This window comes from Alternaria rosae (assembly GCF_020736505.1).
Source record: "Alternaria rosae strain MPI-PUGE-AT-0040 chromosome Unknown BKA58scaffold_1, whole genome shotgun sequence".
NCBI lineage: Eukaryota > Fungi > Ascomycota > Dothideomycetes > Pleosporales > Pleosporaceae > Alternaria > Alternaria rosae.
In genome coordinates this window covers 4,131,648-4,152,007 of record NW_025763570.1, presented here as the reverse complement: position 1 = coordinate 4,152,007, position 20,360 = coordinate 4,131,648, and the positions used below count along the sequence as shown (strand labels likewise).

The window sequence follows — 20,360 nt, the reverse complement described above, 5'->3', positions numbered from 1 at the left end:
TGAAAATGTCTAGATAGAAGTGAGAGTTGCGAGAAATGTATGTCATCCCTATTAAATACATAAAACCGCAGTTGGTATCAGGAGCTTTTGCAGAAGCCGTGCGTGACGTCCTTGCCCCTCCGCGGAGTAAAGCTATACGCCGTGGAATAGCGCCAAACGGCAGGCCGTTGCGATGAACCAGGGGCACATATCTTGCCCTGACATCCTTCAAACCATACTCTTACTTCCAGGGCGACCGTCTTGACTCGCCCCACGCACCGAACATCTCCAGTGCGAAGGCACCGGAGACAGTATGGGGTCCTTGAACAGCTCCATAGTGCTCTCTTTGCTGCTCGTCTCGAAGTCTGTCATCTTTGTCTCGATATCCGTCATCTTGTAGATCTCGAAGCCAGTCTTCTTCTTCACCTTTTCCAATGTACCAGTGTTCGATCGCGATCAGTTAGATTCTTTCGATACGTAGCCGTCCGAAGAGTGACGTGTCTTCCACGTCTCGGCTCTGAAGAGGCTGTTGATGACGGGTGCGTTGACTGCAAAGATGGATACAATCTGTTTGATGTTATCAAAAATCATCGCAATGTGGCAACTCAATAGTAGTGACTTACAGCCTCGCGCTGTGCCCATACTGAGGAGAGAGCAACTTCAACAGAAGTGCCGATAGGTAGAATACACCGAGCGATAGCCATCCCCATCACGAAGAGACTGAGAGAGAGGAGAAAGATGACGCGAATTTTGCTTTAATGCCAATTAGCTTTGGCTTCTATCCCTGGCGCGCGTGAACTTACCGCCAGAGGCTGATCTTCGCATCTTTCAACATCCATAAAGGTACGATGAGCAGCGAAGCGTCTAATCTTTTAAGACGTTAGCTTCCAATCGCTGTATTCTATATTGACACCCACACGACGTTTCCGACAGCGATCACGATGTTGATCACAATGCCGGCTGAATACTCCTTGCCTGGGTCTGGAAGAATCTGCCAGTTCCTCTTCAAGGGCAAGCAGTGTGTTGTCTGCGTGATGATGGCAGCTATACATGCAGTAACCGAGATACCAGCTACAGCCTGAACATAGTAGTAGAGTCTAGTACTTCTCCTATGCCAGGAAGTTAGTATTGGTAATTCGAAGAAGAGATGAACTTACGTCAAACGGAGGAACAGGATCATGAGAGATTCTTACAGACTCCAGACTAGAAATATCAAGAAGTAGAAGGACGCGAACATGCCCTTTGCGCCCTCTCGCATCGACTTCCGCATTGCAGGTGAAAGCGCTTCACGCTGCTCTTGAGACATGGCTATAGGCGCACCCGTAACGTCTGGAGTAGCATTAGTCGATTGATTCAACACCAAAGGACTTGCGATAGTTGACTCACTGAGATACTCCACCATAACATAAATCAAATTGAAGAAGACCAGAACGCAAAGAAATCGTCCCAGTAGAAGCTTCTCCATTCTAACGTCTTCCAACTTGTGAAGAACCTCGTAGCGATGATGGCGCTTCCAAGTGCGTACTCGGTGCGACATTCGATGAGTGTCGCGTTCGGGTCAGACATCGTTGTGGGTCGTTGCAAAAGAAAGTGAGCGAGTTGATGCGCTACAAAGCGTCATCAGGTAGATTGTGCTATATGAATCGTGCATTTTTCGGAAGGGACTGTAGTTTAGGAGTACGCACGGCATCTCTGCACAGTGCTCCATTCCCTCAGTTCGGATAGAAAAGAGTCGATGAAAACTGGGGGAAGGATTTCTTATGACAGGGATCGGGTTCAGAGGAGAGGCAAGATTCATGATGGGATGACACTCCCTTCCACTGGTTCCTCGCTTGCGACTTTCAACGCTCATCCTTATTGCTTCAGTAATAGTCTCGCATTACAGAGCGGCCCATCCCAGCGTGTGCCAAAAGGCGGTGTCCTGAACCGCCTTTCCTGTACATGATCGCCCATATTCACTTGCACATGCCGATGATGGGTGTGCGATACATTTCGTGTTGACTGGTACCTGACAAACAACTGGTTACATCACGTCCTCGCTGGAGGAAATCTGATATGTTAGAAGTAAAGCGAACCAGGCCACAACTGCAAGCCACTACACTAATCGCCCACTCTTGCTGAAGCGGGTATGCAAATGGAGAGTCGTGGGAGTGCGGGTGGTGTCTATGGCCCCGTGCAGCGCATTTAACCAACCAATGGCAACTGGAATAGGATAAGGACATGTTTCGGCATTGCATCTTGGCATGATCACACATCGGCAATGCACCGCCGAACGCTGGAGGAACCATTTCGGAGAAATGAGCCGCACTGCTGGGTTTGGGGAAGTGTAGTCAGCTTTTGCGACTTGGGAGCTGCAGCTGTTGAATAATGATTGTGGACGTGGTCCGCAAGAGATCGCCCACTCGTTCGTTGCTTCTGTTGGAACCGAGTGTTGCCGGCTAATCCCCGCTCTACCTTACCCCCACTGACCTTCGTCCCCTCGTCCCTTCGAGATGGAAGTCCCGTAAAATCAGACAAGAACATGCCATCACATAAATCAGCGGCGAGTAACCTCCATGGCAAAACCGTGTTGATCACTGGTGCCTCCTCTGGTATCGGCCGTAGCACCGCACTCGAATTCGCTCGCACATCGTCGCAAAGCCTAAAGCTAGTCCTTACAGCACGAAGAGTTGATCGACTTCATGAACTAGCTGCGCAAATCAGGAGCGAGGTTGGGGATGGCGTAGAAGTCTTCGTGAAGCAGCTCGATGTTTCAAGACCGACGGAGATCGAAGCAATGTTTGAAGAACAGGGGCTGCCAGAACGATTCCGCGACGTGGATGTGCTGGTGAACAATGCGTGTGTATTCCTCTGCCAGGTACACTTCTTCTGTTGACCACTGCGAAAAGAGGCTTCATGTCCGGCGTCGAGCAAGCACCGAATATCCCGAAACAAGTGATTCACGATGTATGGGCAACGAACGTGACGGGAGTCATAAACATGACGCAGGCTACACTTAAGATATTCAAGAAGCGACCGGATGGCGGCAAGGGAGATATCGTCATGCTAGGAAGTATCGCCGGGCGGGAACCGTACGTTGGAGGCTCGGTACGTGACAGTCGCCGCTTTCAAGACATCGAACACGGTGGATGTAAAACTGATGGGACTTCAGATATACTGTGCGAGTAAGGCATCAGTCCGCGCTTTCACCGATGCTTTGAGGAGAGAGCTAATAGACACGCGCATTCGCGTTGTTACAGTCGATCCTGGACAAGTCTTGACGGTATGTATCGGCACCTCGTAGTGAACTTCTCGCTGATGCCGTACAGGAGTTTAACGACATCCGGTATCGCCATGACAAAGAGAAAGCGGACATGGTCTACGCGTACTGTCTTCGCCTCAGAGACCCTTGATGAGATTGCTAACTATGCCTAGCGGTTGCGATCCCCTTACCCCAGACGATGTCGCTGAAGTCATCGTGTTTGCCACGAGTAGACGGGAGAACGTCGTTGTCGCAGACGTACTCATGTTTCCGAGCCACCAGGCATCTTCTACACATGTCTATAGAAGCAGATAGCGATGTGGAGAGAGCTACCGTAGATATCTTTTCGTACGACCACTGCAGGGTATTCGATGGGACACATCATGCGATGGAACGTCCAGCTGTAGTCATGTCGAAGATGGTTGCTGTTGGCGGTGCTTATCCGAGGCGCGAGAAACGACCCAACGTGTCACGACACTGGTGTTCATGATGCAAAGATGGACGCGATTTTAGTCGACTAGTATTATAGAATTCAGCTGTCAAGCCATCAGTGGAAGTTTGTAATTACACCACCTGGGCAGTGCGACGCGTGCACAGGATGCGCCAAGACATAGCCGGCCTAGCACTACCCGAGGGCCCTAATGCTCCGAGGCCTGGACGCGTTCTCAATGATGAAAGTGAATGTCTACATCGCGATCTATCCCAAGTCACATGCAGCATCGGTCATCGTGAAGGTCATCGGAAAGAAGAACGAGTTATTGTGTGCCGTAAACGACAACAGTCTCGCGCGATTCGCCAGCCTGGAGGCGTCATGAGCATTCCAGCGGTGTATCACCCGGGTGTTATCTGACCAAGCTGCGTATGTTCCGTCGACGTAGCGAACTGGCATCCTAGGCTTAGGCGTACATGCTGCATCGCTTCAACCCTCTATCTCAATGTTCTCGTCCACCGGCGCCTTCCCGTTCCCCTTGCCCTTCACCTCGTCCCCAGGCGGAAGGGGCTTGACCTCGAGTAGACAGCACCCTCTACCGGCTGCTTCACTACACTTTTCGCACTTTCTTGAGTACCACATTGGCTCTCGGAGTTCGTTGCCACTCGATAACATCCTAATCCTGCCGCCCTCGCTAGCCCAGGTCTCGTTAGCGGAATTGCAGTTCTTGTCAGGACACCGCCAGACGTATATTTTGACGAGCGGATCTACATGGGAATTGGCCTTGGTAGTTTTGGATGTGTCATGGGACATGTTGAGAGCGATTGCAGCTTTCTGTAACAAGGCAGAGTCGGCTTCTTCTTTGTGTCAAGGCTGTGTGATGGTATATTCGTTCGGGGTGTAGAGACAGTATAGCTTTGGAAAGTCGATTTAGAAAGGGAGAGATGATGCCCCTACGAGAAGGAAGAGTTGGAATGCGAGTTGAGTGGGAGTTGAAATGCACACAAAGAGTGCGCACGTGCCGTTGTCATATGCACAATGACAGCACGGTGAATGAAAGACAATCGACAGAACACCCTCCGGAAAGCTAGACTGATCCAAGAGCCGCAACCAAGACTAGGAAGATTTCATATTCTGGGTTAGCAAACGACGAGCTATCTGGATCTTCAAGATATCGTTGAGTGCCGAAGCCTTGACGAAGGACTACGATAAAGCGCGGAACAATCGACAACAACGCTTTGCCGCCCTTCTAGAACCCATCTCTTGCCCATTCTTTCGCAAGAGTAAGACGTTCCTCAAAGAAATGAGCACCAGCAACACCTGGAGCATCCCAGTGAGTGGGTTCATCTCCAGCATTGCGCCAGCCCATCTTCATGCGAAGCTCTTCCGCGTCTATTATCTCACCGAAAGGAACGATACGCATATTTCGCACTGGAAGTACGTTCTCGTACGCGTTGAATCCACAGCAGCGCCTCCATTCGCGACACCAAGACTGGAAGAATGATCCCATTCTGACAAACTCGGGTTTCATTCCCAGCTCTTTGAGAAGATTCACTACGGCGACGGCATTACCACGAAGGCCTAGTACTACTACGAGCCCGTACATGATCATATCGCTCAGCGACTCCTGTCCGAGATTGAGATGCCATCTCACAGTTATGAGAGGGTAGTTCTCACAGGTGAGGGCGACTAGGTTTAGATCATGGACATGGTGATGTAGCTTTGCTATACTGTCGTTGCCCCCCATATCTTCTTGAGCTAACAGGACGATGCGACGGACTCGCTGTCTCCAAACTTCGCTGCACATATCCAAGAAGCCTAGGAGCTGTGCAGCGGGGTGTTTTCCGAGGAACCTGCCGCGTCGACTTCCGTGGGACAGAAAGACGAGGTCGTTTAGCTGCCATTCGACTTTGAGTGTCTCCGAGCGAAGCTGCCAGCAGGTGTACTTAAGCTGATTGGCTTCCCGTGGTTGGCGCCAATCGGTACAGAAGTATGCTTTGTAGTCATCTTCGCGATGGAAAATGAGGCCGTCTGACTCGTGAAGGGCGTATGTGTAGATCCGATCACGCAGTTCGCGGGGCAGGCGAAGAAGAGGGCTGGTATCGCTATACGCCATGGTGATAGGTATGTTGCACAAGCTATATCGCTTTTCGGTCCACCCCGTGCTTGCTACTCAAAGGAAAGCGCGTTAATACAACGAGCTGTAAAGCTATCTAGTGCGAACCAGCTTATAGATCGCGTCGGCCACAGTCCCAAGCGCGCTCTTTGCAACGTACTGGTTATAACCTGCTGTAATCGAGAGAGTACAAGAGCAAAAATTATTGTGCTACACAAAGCGATGACAGCAAAAAGAAAGCGAGTGTTGCATCGGCCGGGAATCTATCGTGTTGTTAGAACAATGGATCGAATCAGGTGGACGATCTAAACTTACCGAACCCGGGGCTAGCCGAAACTGTCCAAGGTGGATGGCAACGGCTAATTTTACCACTAAACCACCGATGCTGATGATCAGAGTGAAGGATTGGTTCACGTGATTTGATAAAAGTTTGGCCTCTCAGACAATATATATTGTCAAGCGCAGTGTGATGCTGTCTGCGCAGACGGGACTACAGTATGGGGCGAGTGTCCCCGTGGAGTAGAACGAGAGGTTGGTCAAATTTGCTCGCTTAGAAGCATGCTGCATGCAACTTTACTTTGGCAAGTTTAGTGGCATCTTGACCTCCACTGTCCGCTCAAATATGGAGGCCCACGACAGTATATAGCAGCGATCACAGAGATGACGGGAAACAAATTCGCAGGCGCTCAAGTCGCAGATATCCAGGTAGGAATTAAAGATATCAGCATCGTCATCGTCCCCTCTCTTATTGATTGCAGTAACCTTCCAAGATCCCGATAACTTCAGTATCACACGGTATTAGTAGACTACTTTGGCGCTCACACAGGTGTAGTTTCATTCGGAGCTGTTCACGTGCCGTGAAAACGGTGCAGATGTGTATTCAATGACATTTGTTAGCTACTGGCGCTCAACGATGCGTGTCTGTCATGGGCATATCCTGGGACGGGACCGCGGCCTCCCTGGGAGACGCCATCCGATCGGGGCCGCATGCGATGACGTCCGCGCGCGCATCTGAGGGACGGGTTGGTCTCTTGAGACCCCTACCATGTGCCAAACCTGGTAGCACTTCCCTTTTAAATCACACCAGTCGTACTTTCAAACCCTAGGCGAAGGCATTGAAAACGTGCACTGCCATCTGGTGGATGGGATCAATGCTAAGCACCTTGGCACCAGTTGAATTCGGACGCCGCGGACGCCGCTCTGCCTCTATTTCCATTCCGCACTTCCTTTCCGCATCGCCATCCATGGAACAGCAAAACATCTTTACACGTAAGCACTGCTGACTGTCGCCATCGGCAGTCGGTCTTTTGCGCGCGACCGGTGTCGTGCTTCGACAAATTCCATGACGCATCGCTCGGTACTTGATTGTACGCTGTAATCGGCCCTGATGGCAACCGGTCCAACCTTTCGCCCGTATGTTCGTACAAGCAAGGTACGATACTATGTACGAAAGTAAGTGTGTTGCGCTGAAACGAGTTGAATTTGTGATCAGGCAAAGCGGCAGTCTGTTGAGTGTGGATACTGATTTCGCACAACGAGCCGGTCACTGGAAGGTGCGAACAGCGAGCATTAAGAGCGCATCAACAATTCAGGGTGGCTCTCCACATCCCGGTGGCCACAGGTCTATCTCTATGACTAGTTGAAACTTCGTGGAGAGCATGTCGGATACATTGAGGCCCTGGTCGAACCGTTCTCACGGTTTTTGGGTCGCTGTTCGGTGCTTCAGGCGCTCGGCCGAAGCCGAATCGATCGTCAAGCCATCCGCTAGGGACCGCTATCAGGACCAATTTCAGCTCCGCCCCGCTACAACAGCGCCCAGTACGGGAAACAGGGACATTGTTCGTGGCTGACCCTGACTCTAGCATCAGGGCAATCTAGACTGCCGAATTTGCAGTTGGTGCTTGGACGACCTCATGAGCCAATCAAGAGGGTTGGCCACATGCAGTCGTACCACAGCAGCCGGTGCCCGTGGCTTCCTGCCTCGTGTGAGCCCCTGCTTCGTCCGTCGAAGGAAGGAATGCGCGCGATTGCGCCTGCGTCGTCAGTAAGCTCGGAGTCGCTGATATCGACGCCCGACTCTTCCTAGACTTTTCTAATCGATCAGGATCCACATCAGCTTTCCATAGGCCCATGTATATGGCTACGAACCCCAATATCCTTTTGAATAGTACCTGCTTGAAGCTCCTATTTCCACATTCAGAGTCCAATCTTTAACCGCTATCATCATATCACAAAAAGAAGAAGATCCTGGCCAAAGTGTTGGATCAACACCAAAATGGAGGGCCGTAGGAGGAGCAGTGGTATGAACATACCATCGGGCGCTGGTGAAGACATCATGCGAACACTATCACGCACATTTTCCGGCAAATCACGACAAGACGACAACATCCAAAGAGAAGACGACAGTGCAGACAGCGACTCCGCCAAGACCAAGGTGGACGAATGGAGACTGGCAAGCGATGTGAAGGAACTCCAGCAAAACGATCCGACCGACGGACGGAGACTCGGGGTTACCTGGAGCGGGCTCACTGTCAAGGTGGTGCCCTCAGACGCACGTTTGCAGGAGAATGTGCTCAGCCAGTTCAACATACCACAACAGATCAAAGAGTCGCGACAAAAGCCAGAATTGAAGACCATTCTTGATAACAGCTTTGGTAGCGTACAACCTGGCGAGATGCTGCTCGTCCTGGGAAGGCCTGGTTCTGGATGCACCACCTTACTGAAGATGCTCGCCAATAAGCGCAAGGGGTACGCACAAGTCGAAGGCGATGTGCACTTTGGCTCGATGGACGCCAAGGAAGCCAAACAGTACCGCGGCAACATCGTCATCAACACCGAGGAAGAGCTCTTCTTTCCTACTCTCACAGTCGGCAAGACCATGGATTTCGCTACAAGACTGAACATCCCACGTACTCTTCCGAAGGATTCCGCAACTCCTGAAGAGTATCGCCAGAAGTTCAAGTCTTTCTTGATGGAGTCTATGGGGATAGCCCACACTGAGGATACCAAGGTCGGCGATGCCTTTGTCCGCGGTGTATCTGGCGGAGAGCGCAAACGAGTCTCTATCATCGAGACTTTGGCCAATCGCGCTAGCGTAGCCTGCTGGGTAAGTACATCAACAATCCACGCCAAAGCTCATCTCGAAGGTCTTCGTCATGGCTTTGGTGTATAGCCCGAGAAGACAAGCTTCTTGGAACCAGGAACGATGGGCGCTAACATTTTACAGGATAATTCCACACGCGGTCTCGACGCAAGCACTGCTTTGGAGTACACTCGTGCTCTCAGGTGCTTGACCGATGCGATGGGCATTGCTACGATCGTCACCTTATATCAGGCAGGCAACGGTATCTACGATCTTTTCGACAAAGTCCTTGTGCTCGACGAAGGCAAGCAAGTCTTCTACGGTACTCGCGAACAAGCCCGACCCTTCATGGAGGAGCAGGGCTTCGTCTGCAGCGAGGGTGCGAACGTTGCCGACTTCTTGACTGGTGTGACGGTACCGTCTGAGCGACAGATCCGGTCCGGATTCGAAGGCTTCCCACGCAACAATATCGAGCTAGAGCAGGCCTACCAACGGTCTTCAATCAAGGCTGCCATGGTCCAAGAACTGTCGTATCCCACGAGCGAAGCGGCAAAGTCGAATACCAAGTCCTTTGTCGAAGCTATGGCGATAGACAAGTCGAAGCATCTTCCAGCGTCGTCCCCTATGACGGTCTCGTTCTACAACCAGGTGAAAGCCTGTGTGGCTAGGCAGTACCAGATCCTCTGGGGAGACAAAGCGACGTTCATCATCAAGCAAGGTTCCACGCTCTTCCAAGCAATTGTGAGTTATACCAGTGCTCTTTGCGTTGCTACGAAGTATCACAAGATGTATTTGGAATGATGACTGACTCTATTTCTAGATCGCCGGTTCGCTCTTCTACAACGCCCCCGCGACCTCATCTGGTCTGTTTGTCAAGGGGGGAGCGCTCTTTTTGGCTCTCCTATTCAACGCATTGCTGGCCATGTCGGAAGTCACGGACAGCTTCTTCGGCCGCCCGATCCTCTCCAAACACAAGAACTTCGCCTTCTACAACCCGGCAGCTTTCTGTATCGCGCAGATCGCAGCCGATGTGCCGATTCTACTGTTCCAGGTCACCATGTTCATGGTAGTGCTTTACTGGATGGTGGCTCTGAAGGCTACAGCTGCTGCTTTCTTTACTGCATGGTAAGTGATGTAGAAGGTTTCTGCATGCATAGATCGTACTGACACGCTTTGACAGGTTCATCGTATTCGTTGTCACCTTCGTCATGACTGCCTTCTTCCGCATGATTGGCGCCGCCTTCCCCAACTTCGACGCTGCTTCTAAGGTCTCAGGTTTCTCCATCAGCGCTCTCATCCTATACATTGGCTACCAGATCCCGAAGCCAAGTATGCATCCATGGTTCGTTTGGATCTACTGGATAGATCCTCTGAGTTACGGCTTCGAATCTCTGATGGCGAACGAGTTCTCCGGACAAGAAATACCCTGCGTCAACTCCAACCTCATTCCAAACTTCCTACCTCAATACCAGAATGGTGTCAACCAAGCTTGTGCAGGTGTTGGCGGAGCTAAGCCAGGCGCTACCTCGGTCAACGGGGACGATTACTTGGAGAGTCTTTCTTACGCTAAAGGACATATTTGGCGCAACGTCGGCATCCTGTTCGCCTGGTGGTTCCTCTTTGTGGGCCTGACAATCTTCTTCACCCTCCGATGGGATGACTCGGCCGGTTCCGGAGGCGCTCTACTGATTCCTCGTGAGAACAAGAGGAAGGTTCCACGCTCTATCACACCCGGCGATGAGGAAGCCCAGGCAAATGAGAAAAGCCCTAGAACCGACGGTGCAGACGAAAAGGCTACTGAGACCCAGGATCTGAGTGCCAATCTCATGCGCAACACATCTGTCTTCACCTGGCGCAACCTATCCTACGTTGTCAAGACCCCATCTGGTGATCGCACACTCTTGGACAACGTGCACGGCTACGTCAAACCCGGAATGCTGGGAGCTTTGATGGGCTCATCTGGTGCCGGCAAGACAACTCTTTTGGACGTATTGGCTCAGCGAAAGACTGATGGCACTATCCATGGCGAAATCTTAGTCGACGGCCGACCGCTTCCAGTTTCATTCCAACGTTCTGCAGGCTACTGCGAGCAACTCGATGTCCACGAGCCTTTCGCGACCGTCCGGGAAGCACTCGAGTTCTCCGCCCTCCTTCGTCAAAGCCGCGATACACCACGCGAGGAGAAGCTGGCTTATGTCGACACTATCATCGATCTGCTCGAGCTACACGACCTGGAGCATACATTGATCGGTCGTATCGGAGCAGGCTTATCGGTTGAGCAGCGCAAGCGCGTCACTATTGGTGTCGAGCTTGTTTCTAAGCCATCGATTTTGATCTTCCTCGATGAGCCTACCTGTAAGTACATGTTACCATTCTCGAGTTCCTTCTCTAACACTGTCTAGCTGGTTTGGATGGCCAAGCCGCTTTCAACACCGTTCGATTCCTTCGCAAGCTTGCCGACGTTGGCCAGGCCGTCTTGGTTACCATTCATCAACCGTCTGCTCTGCTCTTCGCCCAGTTCGACACTCTTCTGCTTCTCGCAAAGGGTGGCAAAACCGTATACTTCGGTGACATTGGCGACAACGCGGCTACCATCAAGGAATACTTTGAGCGATATGATGCTCCATGCCCCCCGGGTGCCAATCCAGCAGAACATATGATCGACGTGGTTACAGGTACAAATGGCAAAGATTGGCACCAAGTCTGGCTAGATTCGCCAGAAGCTGCACGCATGCACCAAGACCTCGATCATATCATCACCGATGCTGCTGGCAAAGAGCCCGGTACTACGGATGACGGTCATGAGTTCGCGACGAGTCTCTGGACACAAACCAAGATTGTTACCAACAGGGCCAATGTCAGCATGTACCGCAATGTCGACTACGTTAACAACAAGTTCGCCCTCCATATCGGTACCGCGCTGTTGATTGGTTTCAGTTTCTGGAAGATTGGCAACACCGTAGCCGACCAGCAGCTCATCCTCTTCTCTCTGTTCAACTACATCTTCGTCGCACCAGGTGTGATTGCTCAGCTGCAACCCCTCTTTATCGACCGTCGCGACATCTACGAAACACGTGAGAAGAAGTCGAAGATGTACTCCTGGATCGCCTTCGTCACCGGCCTTGTCGTGTCCGAGATTCCGTACCTCATCATCTGCGCCGTTCTCTACTACGTCTGCTTCTACTACACTGCTGGCCTTCCGTCAGACTCCAATAAAGCAGGCGCTGTGTTCTTCGTCATGCTTATCTACCAATTCATATATACAGGTATTGGCCAATTCGTGGCCGCGTACGCTCCGAACGCTGTGTTCGCCTCGCTCGTCAACCCTCTCATCATCGGAGTCCTCGTCTCATTTTGTGGTGTTCTAGTGCCATACGCGCAAATCCAAGAATTCTGGCGCTACTGGATGTGTAAGTACCTGATCCTAAACCTTCCAAGGCAACAACACTAACATCGCCAAATAGATTGGCTGAACCCCTTCAACTACCTTATGGGATCGCTGCTCGTCTTCACGGATTTCGACTGGGAAATCAAATGCTCCGAGTCTGAGTTCGCAATGTTCGATCCTCCAGCTGGCCAGACTTGCAGCGAATACCTCCAAGCGTGGATGGCTGGACCAGGCAGTCGCACGAATCTCGTCAACCCTGAGGCGACTGCTGACTGCAGAGTCTGTCAGTACACTAGGGGAAGCGATTACCTGTACACGGTCAACTTGAACGACTACTACTATGGATGGAGGGATGCGGCTATCTGTGTCATCTTTGCCATCTCGAGTTACGCGTTGGTTTATGTTCTCATGAAGCTGAGGACCAAGGCGAGTAAGAAGGCAGAGTAGGTGAGTGGCTGTGTATTCTTGCCGCTCGTCGTTCAGGAACCAATTTGCCTTCTGCTCACAACTACATTGGGGACCTTGGTCACCTGTTGGAGTCTCGGCTTTGTACATCTTTTCTTTTCTTTCTTTTCTATTCTAAAAGTTCGTACTTTAGACCATTTCAGACCATCTCTAGACTTAGCGTCTGATCCTAGAGCAGGGTCAAGTTTGCTACATGTAATATATTGTAATTCCTTGCGAAAGCATATTCCATGCATCCATGCAGCGACCTTGAGCGACTTCGTTACAGCCAGTGTCATTGCCATGGTAGATCCAATAGTGAAACACTCGAACGACTACCAATACTTGAGTATCGAACCTACTGCCCAGTGCCAACCAGAGCTTTCGGAGGTGAAGGCAGGCCTTCAAGCCCGTACTAACAGAAGATTCCAGTGGAATAACGTTCTTAGTGGCTTTATACACGTGCACCACGATGACGCTAGTGAGTGAGTGAGATTCTACCATGCGCGCTCCACAACTCCACCAACCGACAAACCAACGCGTCTTTGTAACGCGCCACGATACTCAATCCCCATCGCGCATTCCCTCAAACCCCACCGCGACCCTGCAATGCCCCCGAAAGCACGTACGCCTCGCGGCAAGGCCGCCGCCGCGGTTGAAGAAGTGCCTGTCGCATTGCCAATGAAGCGCGGTCGCGCCGCCAAAGCTGATGTCGTCGCCGAGCCCCCCAAGAAGCGCGGTCGCCCTGCGAAATCACAAGCTGAAGAGCCCGTCGAAGCGGCACCGGAGCCCAAGAAACGCGATCGCCAAGCCAACGTTGCGCCGGAGCCCGTCATCGAAGAGGCACCAGTAGTCAAGAAGGGCAGAGGAAGGCCCAAGAAAGACGCCGTCACTGTACAAGAAGGAGCGCCGGTCAAGAGTCGTGGGCGCCCCAAGAAAGAGGCCATTGCAGAGCCGGCAACACCACCCAAGCGTGGCCGTCCAGCGCGCGCTGCAGTCGACCTTCACCGCGTCAATGGCTCCCCTCGCATCGGCAAGAGGTCGTCTCCTCGCAACAACAACAAGGTCAAGCTTGAACCGCTCGCTCGCCGCCTTGATCCACGCATGCGATCCAAATTGCGCACGCGACTCCCAGCCAAGAAGAGCGAACCAGCACCTCAGCCAGCCCCAAAGCCAACTTCTAGACGTGGACGTCCACCCAAAGCCGCTGCCGCTGTTATCCCTCCAAAGCAAGTCGCAAAGCCCGCAAAGCCTCTTGCTCCCCGCAAGATGCGCGGTCATACTATGCGCCAGATCCCCGACCGATACGTCGCGCAGATCGACCAATACCTCCACGACCTCATCGAAGCCGACGAGTCTCCTGTCGTAGAGCAGCAAGAAGATGGCATCGTCGCCGAAGATGGTCAGGACGCTCTTGTGTCTTCAGAGCAGGACCGGGACCAGTACCAGGAGGACAGTGATGGCTGCATAGACATGGACGGTCAACAAGACGGTGTTCAAGACGAGGAGGATATGCAGGCGGTTGTCACGCAGCAGCAGGAAAACGAGTACGACGAGGACTCACCCGAGGAGGCAAATAACGACGAGTTCCCCGAACAACTCCACAAGGACGACCAGTCTCCGTACCCACAGGAGAGCGAGAACGAGAACGATGAGAATGCCGAGCCAGTACACGAGGAAGTTGAGATGAGCATGCATGACGTCGAGATGGAGGCGGACGCCGATGGCAACACCCTTCTCACCACGATCGATACCGACATTGTAGTCCGTGACGATAGCCCTGACAATGGCCAAGATCCCTTCAATACTGGAGGGGAGGATCGTCTCCTCAGTGAAACCCCCAGACCTTCTGCGACTGCGATCTTCAGCTAGACGACTTGTGTCTGGTTGAAGCGTACATATGCTTCTGTTCCGGCTTTGCATTGCTGAGTGAAGTAGCATCTTCATTCTGATAGCACGTAGCTTGCCTGTACAAAGCTTTTCATTACTTGCAGGGCATCAGGTCGATGGGACGAGCGACGGTCTTATGGTCAGCCTGCTCATCCTGACCACAAGGTTCGCTTCTGTATCGCGAGATGTCTATAGCGGCCCCATGCTACATATGATTGCATAACACTAACGATTTCTTCTTGCACATCGCAGTAGTTGCTAACAACTTGAATTGGTCGTGCATCACAAGGTGATGGACAGATTCACCACCACTCGTTTCATCATCATGTCAACGTAAAGCATCGCGAAACCCCCTAGTACACATCTCGAGAAAACTTTTGAATGTTCATTCATTACACCTGGGTTATAGTACTATCCCGACACCCATACCAGATTTTGACTTTTACCCACCCTTCAACAGCTCAACTTCGTTTCCGCCGTACTCGGCCGACTCGTCCTACTCGTCTCAAACACACCCCTCCGCCTCCTCACTTCCTCACCCATCATGCGCCAACCTGTCCAGCAATGAAATCCCAATCGCTCGACATCGTAACTAATGCGCGAAGATAGAATTCCCCTCGCCATGCTCATGGCCATGGCTGTGTCCGTGGCTGTGACCACCACCAGAGGCACTGTGGTTGTGGACGGTAGTACCGCTGGATACTACCCTGGAAATCTTGGAGCCACCACGGGCTGCGCCACCGCTACTGGCGTGGTATACGCTGCTGGCTGACTCTTCGAAACGCTCCATCTCGCGGCACTTCTCCTCGTACTTGGCCATGTATTCGTCGCGCTCGCGGTCGGCGGCGTGACGGGCGGAGATGGCGCGTTCCTTCTGCTCGCGCGCTTCGTTGAGCAGAGTGCGGAGTGAGGTTATCTCAAACTCAAACTCAGCAGAGGAATCGTCGTAGGTAGAGATGGTCTCGGTGATCTCTTCGTACTTGTGCTTCCAGGCGTTGAGGTCGGAGTGTGCGCGGTCGCGAGCGTACTTCAGGTTGGTGATCTCGGTTTGGAAGATTACGAGCTTTTCCTGGAGACTGCTGATCTCGCCGGTGAGATGACCGTGCTTGCCGCGTGAGTCTTCGCCCTCGCGGTAAAGCACCTTGTTGCGCTCGGTCAAGGTGTGGATCTCAGACTTAATCTCGGTAATCGTCAGCTCTGCGCGGCGGAGGGACTCTTCCAAGATGTTAATGCGGCGGTGGCCGTCTTCCACCTTGCGGTGCTCGTCGTGGAGGTCTTGCTTGAGTTGGTCGCGCTCAATGACGACAAGACGGTGGTCCTCGCGAGAGCGGTCAATGGCATCCCGGAGCTCTGTGCGCTCGAGCTCAACGTCCCTCAACTTCTCCTTGACGGAGACGACCTCGCGCTTGATGTGCTCGTACTTGAGAGAGAACTCGTTAGCACGGGCGTCGGCCTCCTCCCAACCTTGAGCCTTGGCCTTCACCTCACGGCGGAGGTTGTCAATGGTCAGAGCATGGTCATCACGCTCTGTCTCAATAATGCGGGCAGTCTCCTTGAGCTTGTGAAGCTCACGCTGTACGCGGTCGTGTCGCTCAGTCAGCTCGGTGTACTCGCGAGTGGTTTCGTCAACGCGGGACTTCGCGCGCTTCAACTCTTCGTGTAGACGATCCTTCTCGTGGAGGTGTTCATCCCGCTCAAGCTCAAACATCTTGATACGGTCGGTAAGAGTGAGGACCTCCTTGCGAGTAGACTCAAACTTAGAAGTAGTCTCGTTGTACTTGCTCTTGAGCTCAGTGTGCTCACGAAGAAGAGTCCTCAGCTCATTGTGGTGCTTGTCCGAGTCGAATCGAGCGGAGTCGCGTTCGCCTTCACAGATCTTCAGCCTGGAGTATGCAGCATCTAGCTCCGCCCTGGTTCTCTCGTGATCACCATGAGTGAGCGTGATGGAGCTTTGAAGTTCGTGTAGTTCATGTCGGGTGTTTTCTAGGTCGCGGTCGCGATCGGCGAGTTTTTTCTTGTGGTCGGTCACTTGAGTAAGAGCAGCTGTGAGCTCAAGAATGAGCTTCTCCACCTGCCTCTTCCTCTCGCCATGCTCATGACCATAATGTGAGTGTTCAGCCTCTTTACGCTGGATCTCTTCGGTCACCTCCTCGACGGTAATGAGAAGTTCATCCCTCTCGCGAACGAGACTGTCTCGTTCAGCCATGATACGAGACCATGATTCCTTGAGTGAAGAAGCCTCCCGGGACGCAGTAGACATGAGGTCCATCAAGGCGAAGAACTTGCCCTCGGCCTGTGATGTGAGCTCTGTAGACATCTTGCTTCGATGCGATTGGAGGAAGCTGCTTGCTCGACGAGAAGATGAGCTGGTTTGGCGAGTCGTTCGGCGTGTCAGTGACGAGCTGTGCCCGCCGCCATTTGCTTGACTGGCGAATGAGAAAGACCGGTTGCCTGTGGGGGAGGAAGGCTCGGAAAAGACATCGCGAAGTCCACTGGCCTTGAGCTTCATAATGGTAAGTTTCTCAGGCGAGATATCGGCGGTGGTGTCGAATGTGTCTGTCATCGTGATGATGTGAGGTGTTGACAAAGATGTGAAGATGTCTGAGATGTAAATACTATCAAGGTGAGCGGAAAGTGGTACTTATGCTGTCAATGCCGTCAACCAGCGTCCTGGCCCACGTACCATTGTAGCGCATTCCAAGCGGCACATCAATACCATCATCGGCATAGTCAGCTCCTCGCATTAACGAGCTGGCCGTGGCTTGCAGCTTGAAGGTATATTCCCACATATGACGCAACATTCTCAGAGTACCTGGCGAACTGGAGGAGCTATTCCAGCTGCCGTTCGATACGCTGCACTGTTACTGGAAAGGCACATGCAGCAACTTGGAACCATGCATGAGATAAGTGGGACCTCTTCACTAAGTGTCGGCGACTCAAGAGGTGGAGGTAACCATCGTAACATTCAGCTTGAATGAGCACCGCCTAGGAGATCAGACCCGGTATTGCCATATGCAACGACGATCCTTTGTAGCGCAAGTCGCTGAGAGGGATTTTCACCTTGCCGCTCTCGCTTGTCGGGGCATTGGACTGCATGATGCATCGGCTTACGACTGCATGATGTGATGCCAGACGCGGGTAGATCACCAGGGCTGGATATCTCGATGCTGCAGATCGCAGATCATATATGGGGGCGGGCCGCGCTATAGCATCCTCGCCGAGTCGACAGCGCCATCGCTAGACCTCGCTTGCTTCTTTCGGCCGCTACATGACGCCAAAGCTTTCGATAGTCCTAAACGGGATTCCGTCTTTCAGCGCAAGGGAGGAGCCGTGAGCCAATGACATCCTCTGGCATACTGGACCGGACCGCAATCAGGCAATCGGAAACGTCGGCCATGACCGAGCAATGGGATGACGACGGCCATTGGAGGGAGAGCTACACCGGTATACGCCTGGCCATTACCAGTGTAGTGTATCTGTGAGTGATGATCGAAGAGCCGGTGGTTGTAAGACGTATCCAGATCGTGCGGCGGCTCCAAGGTATGGTTGACGCTAGCACATGACCCCGCCTTGTCGATGAAGAAGCAACGAAGGAGCGGAGGAGTTCGCATCGCCAACCCTCCGTCGAGTCTGAGGCAGAGAAACGACAAACCTATCGATTCCAGAGCTGTTGGTGGGAGACGTCCAAGTGCCAGCAGGAGCTTCATCCGTGCTTTCGATGCATTTTCCCAATGCGGATCTCGGTTCTGCATATCGTACCCGCACTAGTAGCGACGTCACAGCTAGACAAGGAATTCGGGAAATAAGCGACCAATTTTCGCCTCAAAGCATCGATGGAGGTGTCCGGTAGTTTATATCGATCCTCCATGTCCACTCTCAAACGTCTTGCGTTTTGGCTAGCGCGACACGGCCCTTAAGCCTCATGTGATCCGCATGCATTTCCTTCAGCGCCAACACCAATGGACTTTTATAGAAATCCACGCACGACGAATTCACATTCCAACGGGTTTCGCTATTGTCCAGCCGCATCTTGTTGCCAAAGATTATGACAACAGTGTAGCATCAGACACAACTTGTGTCTTTCAGAACAGGTGTTTCTCGGAAATGGAATCTCTACTCATCGCAAAGTCTTTCTCACAGTAGGAATTGATTTGATGAACCAGCCATGTTTATTTTCCCAGGCACGAAGTCAAGTCATCAATCACGATAGGGGAGGCGGTACTAGCATACCCCACTTAGCTGAGTCGCCGTGGCCTTGATAAGTCCTTGGAAATGGATGGTCTTATTGCACGGCATACGGTCGCCATATCATGAATAGAAGAAATTAATACATCCGAAACCAAGCTCACAATATACTTGACCCAGGGACGTGGCGAATAATGCTCTGGATTATCCCTAGCCACATTTGAAACGATTTTTTCTTTGAAAATCGAGTTCATAAGAGCTGGGGAGAGTTGGCCCAGACGAAACGAAGACTGACGTCTTTGTTCGAGCAACCAAATCCAGGTGTGACTAAATAATTTTGGAGCTTCATCTCAGTAAGAATCAATACTTGAAAGAAGTCTAAAAACGGCGCTCGTATCGCGGATGTGATAAATGTATCCAAAGGTAAGTCTCACGAGGCGCGTCAAGAAGACACTTCACTCTTTACGTCTCTAAGACCATCCCTCCCTCTTTGCACTCACCTACTTTCCCGATACAACACGCCGTCATGAAACTATCCCTCGAGTCCATCATCGCGCTTTCACTCCTCGCCACATCCATTGATGCTTTCGAATTCAAAGTCGGACAAGGTGTATGTGCTACGCGTTATTCAAAATGCACAGAGCCATATGCTTATATTTGCGAATGTAACTCGGGCTGGGTTGTAAGTCTTCCATATCTTTTACGAGGTTGCGCACATGCTTATCGTTATCAATACAGGTACAGTGTAGTGGTGGCGGGACCCGCTTCGATTCAACCCCTGTGAAATGGATGCCTCTCCTCAACTGTCCAGTACCAAACAAGGAGGGAGGGCTACAATGTATTTCTGGGATGTGCACTGTTTGGCGGCTCGACCTGCTATCGCTTTAAGCTGTTCTCATGTTGTTGGTAGACACGCCGGCGGAGTGTGGTGTACTTGCGAACTCAGACAGTAATTGGTTCGCTCTTACACCGTTGTAGCTTGACGGAACTTGACTTATTTCGTGGGTTCGCAGTCGTCCTATCGACGTTGTTTCGTTGCCTTGCGTCTAGTACATAACGAAATATCTGATGCCGTTGTGAAGGCCCAATCTATTGAAGGCATACGGTGCCTAGGTAGATGAGATCATATGGGACAGATTTTTCGCCGTTCATATAAATCAACAAAGTTACGCAAACATGTGATGTCGTTACGACAAGACGCTGACACATGTGAGGTGTGGCATGGTGCCCAGGTGTTGTTGAGTAGACGGGGCCAAGTATGATCCCCACGATCATTCGGGCTGGGCTGCCCACAGGTCCGCCCTCCTGGAGTACGCGAAGACAAATGATAGACGCAAATTAGAAGCATGCTTAAAAAACGACGGAAAGTACGAATTGATGAGTTGCGGACACCCAGCCCCGGAGTGGTAAAATCGCTCACGGTTGCCGGCATCTCACCTTTCAACAAGTAATTCTCACATCTCTATGCCGAGGACTATGCCAAAGGATCATAAATCATGCCCGTTAGATCTTTCCAGAGAAATGGCAAGGTTAGAGGCCCAGACATGGCGGATTTGGTGCAATTAGAACAGGCTCGGTTGGATGCTATCCGACGATGTAAGGCTG

General features: G+C 51.9%; 6 protein-coding genes across 6 annotated transcripts; 3 read left to right on the top strand and 3 right to left on the bottom strand.

The window, feature by feature from the left end:
* Positions 1-7: 7 nt before the first annotated feature.
* On the bottom strand, positions 8-1,444 carry BKA58DRAFT_464786 (uncharacterized protein; the record flags this gene model as incomplete). The annotated part of the gene is made up of 6 exons (XM_046174934.1): positions 8-546; positions 603-732; positions 783-848; positions 897-1,088; positions 1,173-1,308; positions 1,366-1,444. The coding sequence occupies 6 exons, from the start codon at positions 1,442-1,444 to the stop codon at positions 436-438; spliced, it is 714 nt and encodes a 237-aa protein (XP_046031768.1). The 3' UTR covers positions 8-435.
* A 940-nt stretch (positions 1,445-2,384) lies between these two features.
* On the top strand, positions 2,385-3,660 carry BKA58DRAFT_26273 (uncharacterized protein). Its single transcript, XM_046166776.1, has 5 exons — positions 2,385-2,817; positions 2,868-3,066; positions 3,131-3,241; positions 3,288-3,343; positions 3,394-3,660. The coding sequence occupies exons 1-5, from the start codon at positions 2,501-2,503 to the stop codon at positions 3,533-3,535; spliced, it is 825 nt and encodes a 274-aa protein (XP_046031767.1). The 5' UTR covers positions 2,385-2,500; the 3' UTR covers positions 3,536-3,660.
* A 1,066-nt stretch (positions 3,661-4,726) lies between these two features.
* BKA58DRAFT_26373 (uncharacterized protein) lies at positions 4,727-6,222 on the bottom strand. The gene is made up of 2 exons (XM_046166777.1): positions 6,082-6,222; positions 4,727-6,029 (listed from the first exon to the last, which is right to left on the bottom strand). The coding sequence occupies exon 2, from the start codon at positions 5,764-5,766 to the stop codon at positions 4,900-4,902; it is 867 nt and encodes a 288-aa protein (XP_046031766.1). The 5' UTR covers positions 5,767-6,029; positions 6,082-6,222; the 3' UTR covers positions 4,727-4,899.
* A 1,382-nt stretch (positions 6,223-7,604) lies between these two features.
* Positions 7,605-12,939, top strand: BKA58DRAFT_329942 (ABC transporter). The gene is made up of 6 exons (XM_046168144.1): positions 7,605-8,872; positions 8,993-9,589; positions 9,669-9,973; positions 10,029-11,203; positions 11,251-12,258; positions 12,313-12,939. The coding sequence occupies exons 1-6, from the start codon at positions 8,042-8,044 to the stop codon at positions 12,681-12,683; spliced, it is 4,287 nt and encodes a 1,428-aa protein (XP_046031765.1). The 5' UTR covers positions 7,605-8,041; the 3' UTR covers positions 12,684-12,939.
* Positions 12,940-13,183: 244 nt separating this feature from the next.
* Positions 13,184-14,857, top strand: BKA58DRAFT_26269 (uncharacterized protein). The gene has a single exon (XM_046166775.1). The coding sequence runs from the start codon at positions 13,290-13,292 to the stop codon at positions 14,550-14,552; it is 1,263 nt and encodes a 420-aa protein (XP_046031764.1). The 5' UTR covers positions 13,184-13,289; the 3' UTR covers positions 14,553-14,857.
* BKA58DRAFT_26415 (uncharacterized protein) lies at positions 14,858-17,287 on the bottom strand. The gene is made up of 2 exons (XM_046166778.1): positions 17,254-17,287; positions 14,858-17,185 (listed from the first exon to the last, which is right to left on the bottom strand). Exon 2 carries the CDS (start codon positions 17,131-17,133, stop codon positions 15,163-15,165), a length of 1,971 nt encoding a protein of 656 aa, XP_046031763.1. The 5' UTR covers positions 17,134-17,185; positions 17,254-17,287; the 3' UTR covers positions 14,858-15,162.
* Between the last annotated feature and the right edge of the window lie 3,073 nt (positions 17,288-20,360).

Coding starts and splice junctions, on each gene's coding strand:
- BKA58DRAFT_26273 (XM_046166776.1), top strand. CDS start 2,501: ATGCCATCACATAAATCAGCGGCGAGTAACCTCCATGGCAAAACCGTG. Junction 3,067..3,130: donor AACCGTACGTTGGAGGCTCG/GTACGTGACAGT, acceptor ATGGGACTTCAG/ATATACTGTGCGAGTAAGGC. Junction 3,242..3,287: donor ATCCTGGACAAGTCTTGACG/GTATGTATCGGC, acceptor GATGCCGTACAG/GAGTTTAACGACATCCGGTA.
- BKA58DRAFT_26373 (XM_046166777.1), bottom strand. CDS start 5,766: ATGGCGTATAGCGATACCAGCCCTCTTCTTCGCCTGCCCCGCGAACTG.
- BKA58DRAFT_329942 (XM_046168144.1), top strand. CDS start 8,042: ATGGAGGGCCGTAGGAGGAGCAGTGGTATGAACATACCATCGGGCGCT. Junction 8,873..8,992: donor GCGCTAGCGTAGCCTGCTGG/GTAAGTACATCA, acceptor AACATTTTACAG/GATAATTCCACACGCGGTCT. Junction 12,259..12,312: donor ATTCTGGCGCTACTGGATGT/GTAAGTACCTGA, acceptor ATCGCCAAATAG/ATTGGCTGAACCCCTTCAAC.
- BKA58DRAFT_26269 (XM_046166775.1), top strand. CDS start 13,290: ATGCCCCCGAAAGCACGTACGCCTCGCGGCAAGGCCGCCGCCGCGGTT.
- BKA58DRAFT_26415 (XM_046166778.1), bottom strand. CDS start 17,133: ATGACAGACACATTCGACACCACCGCCGATATCTCGCCTGAGAAACTT.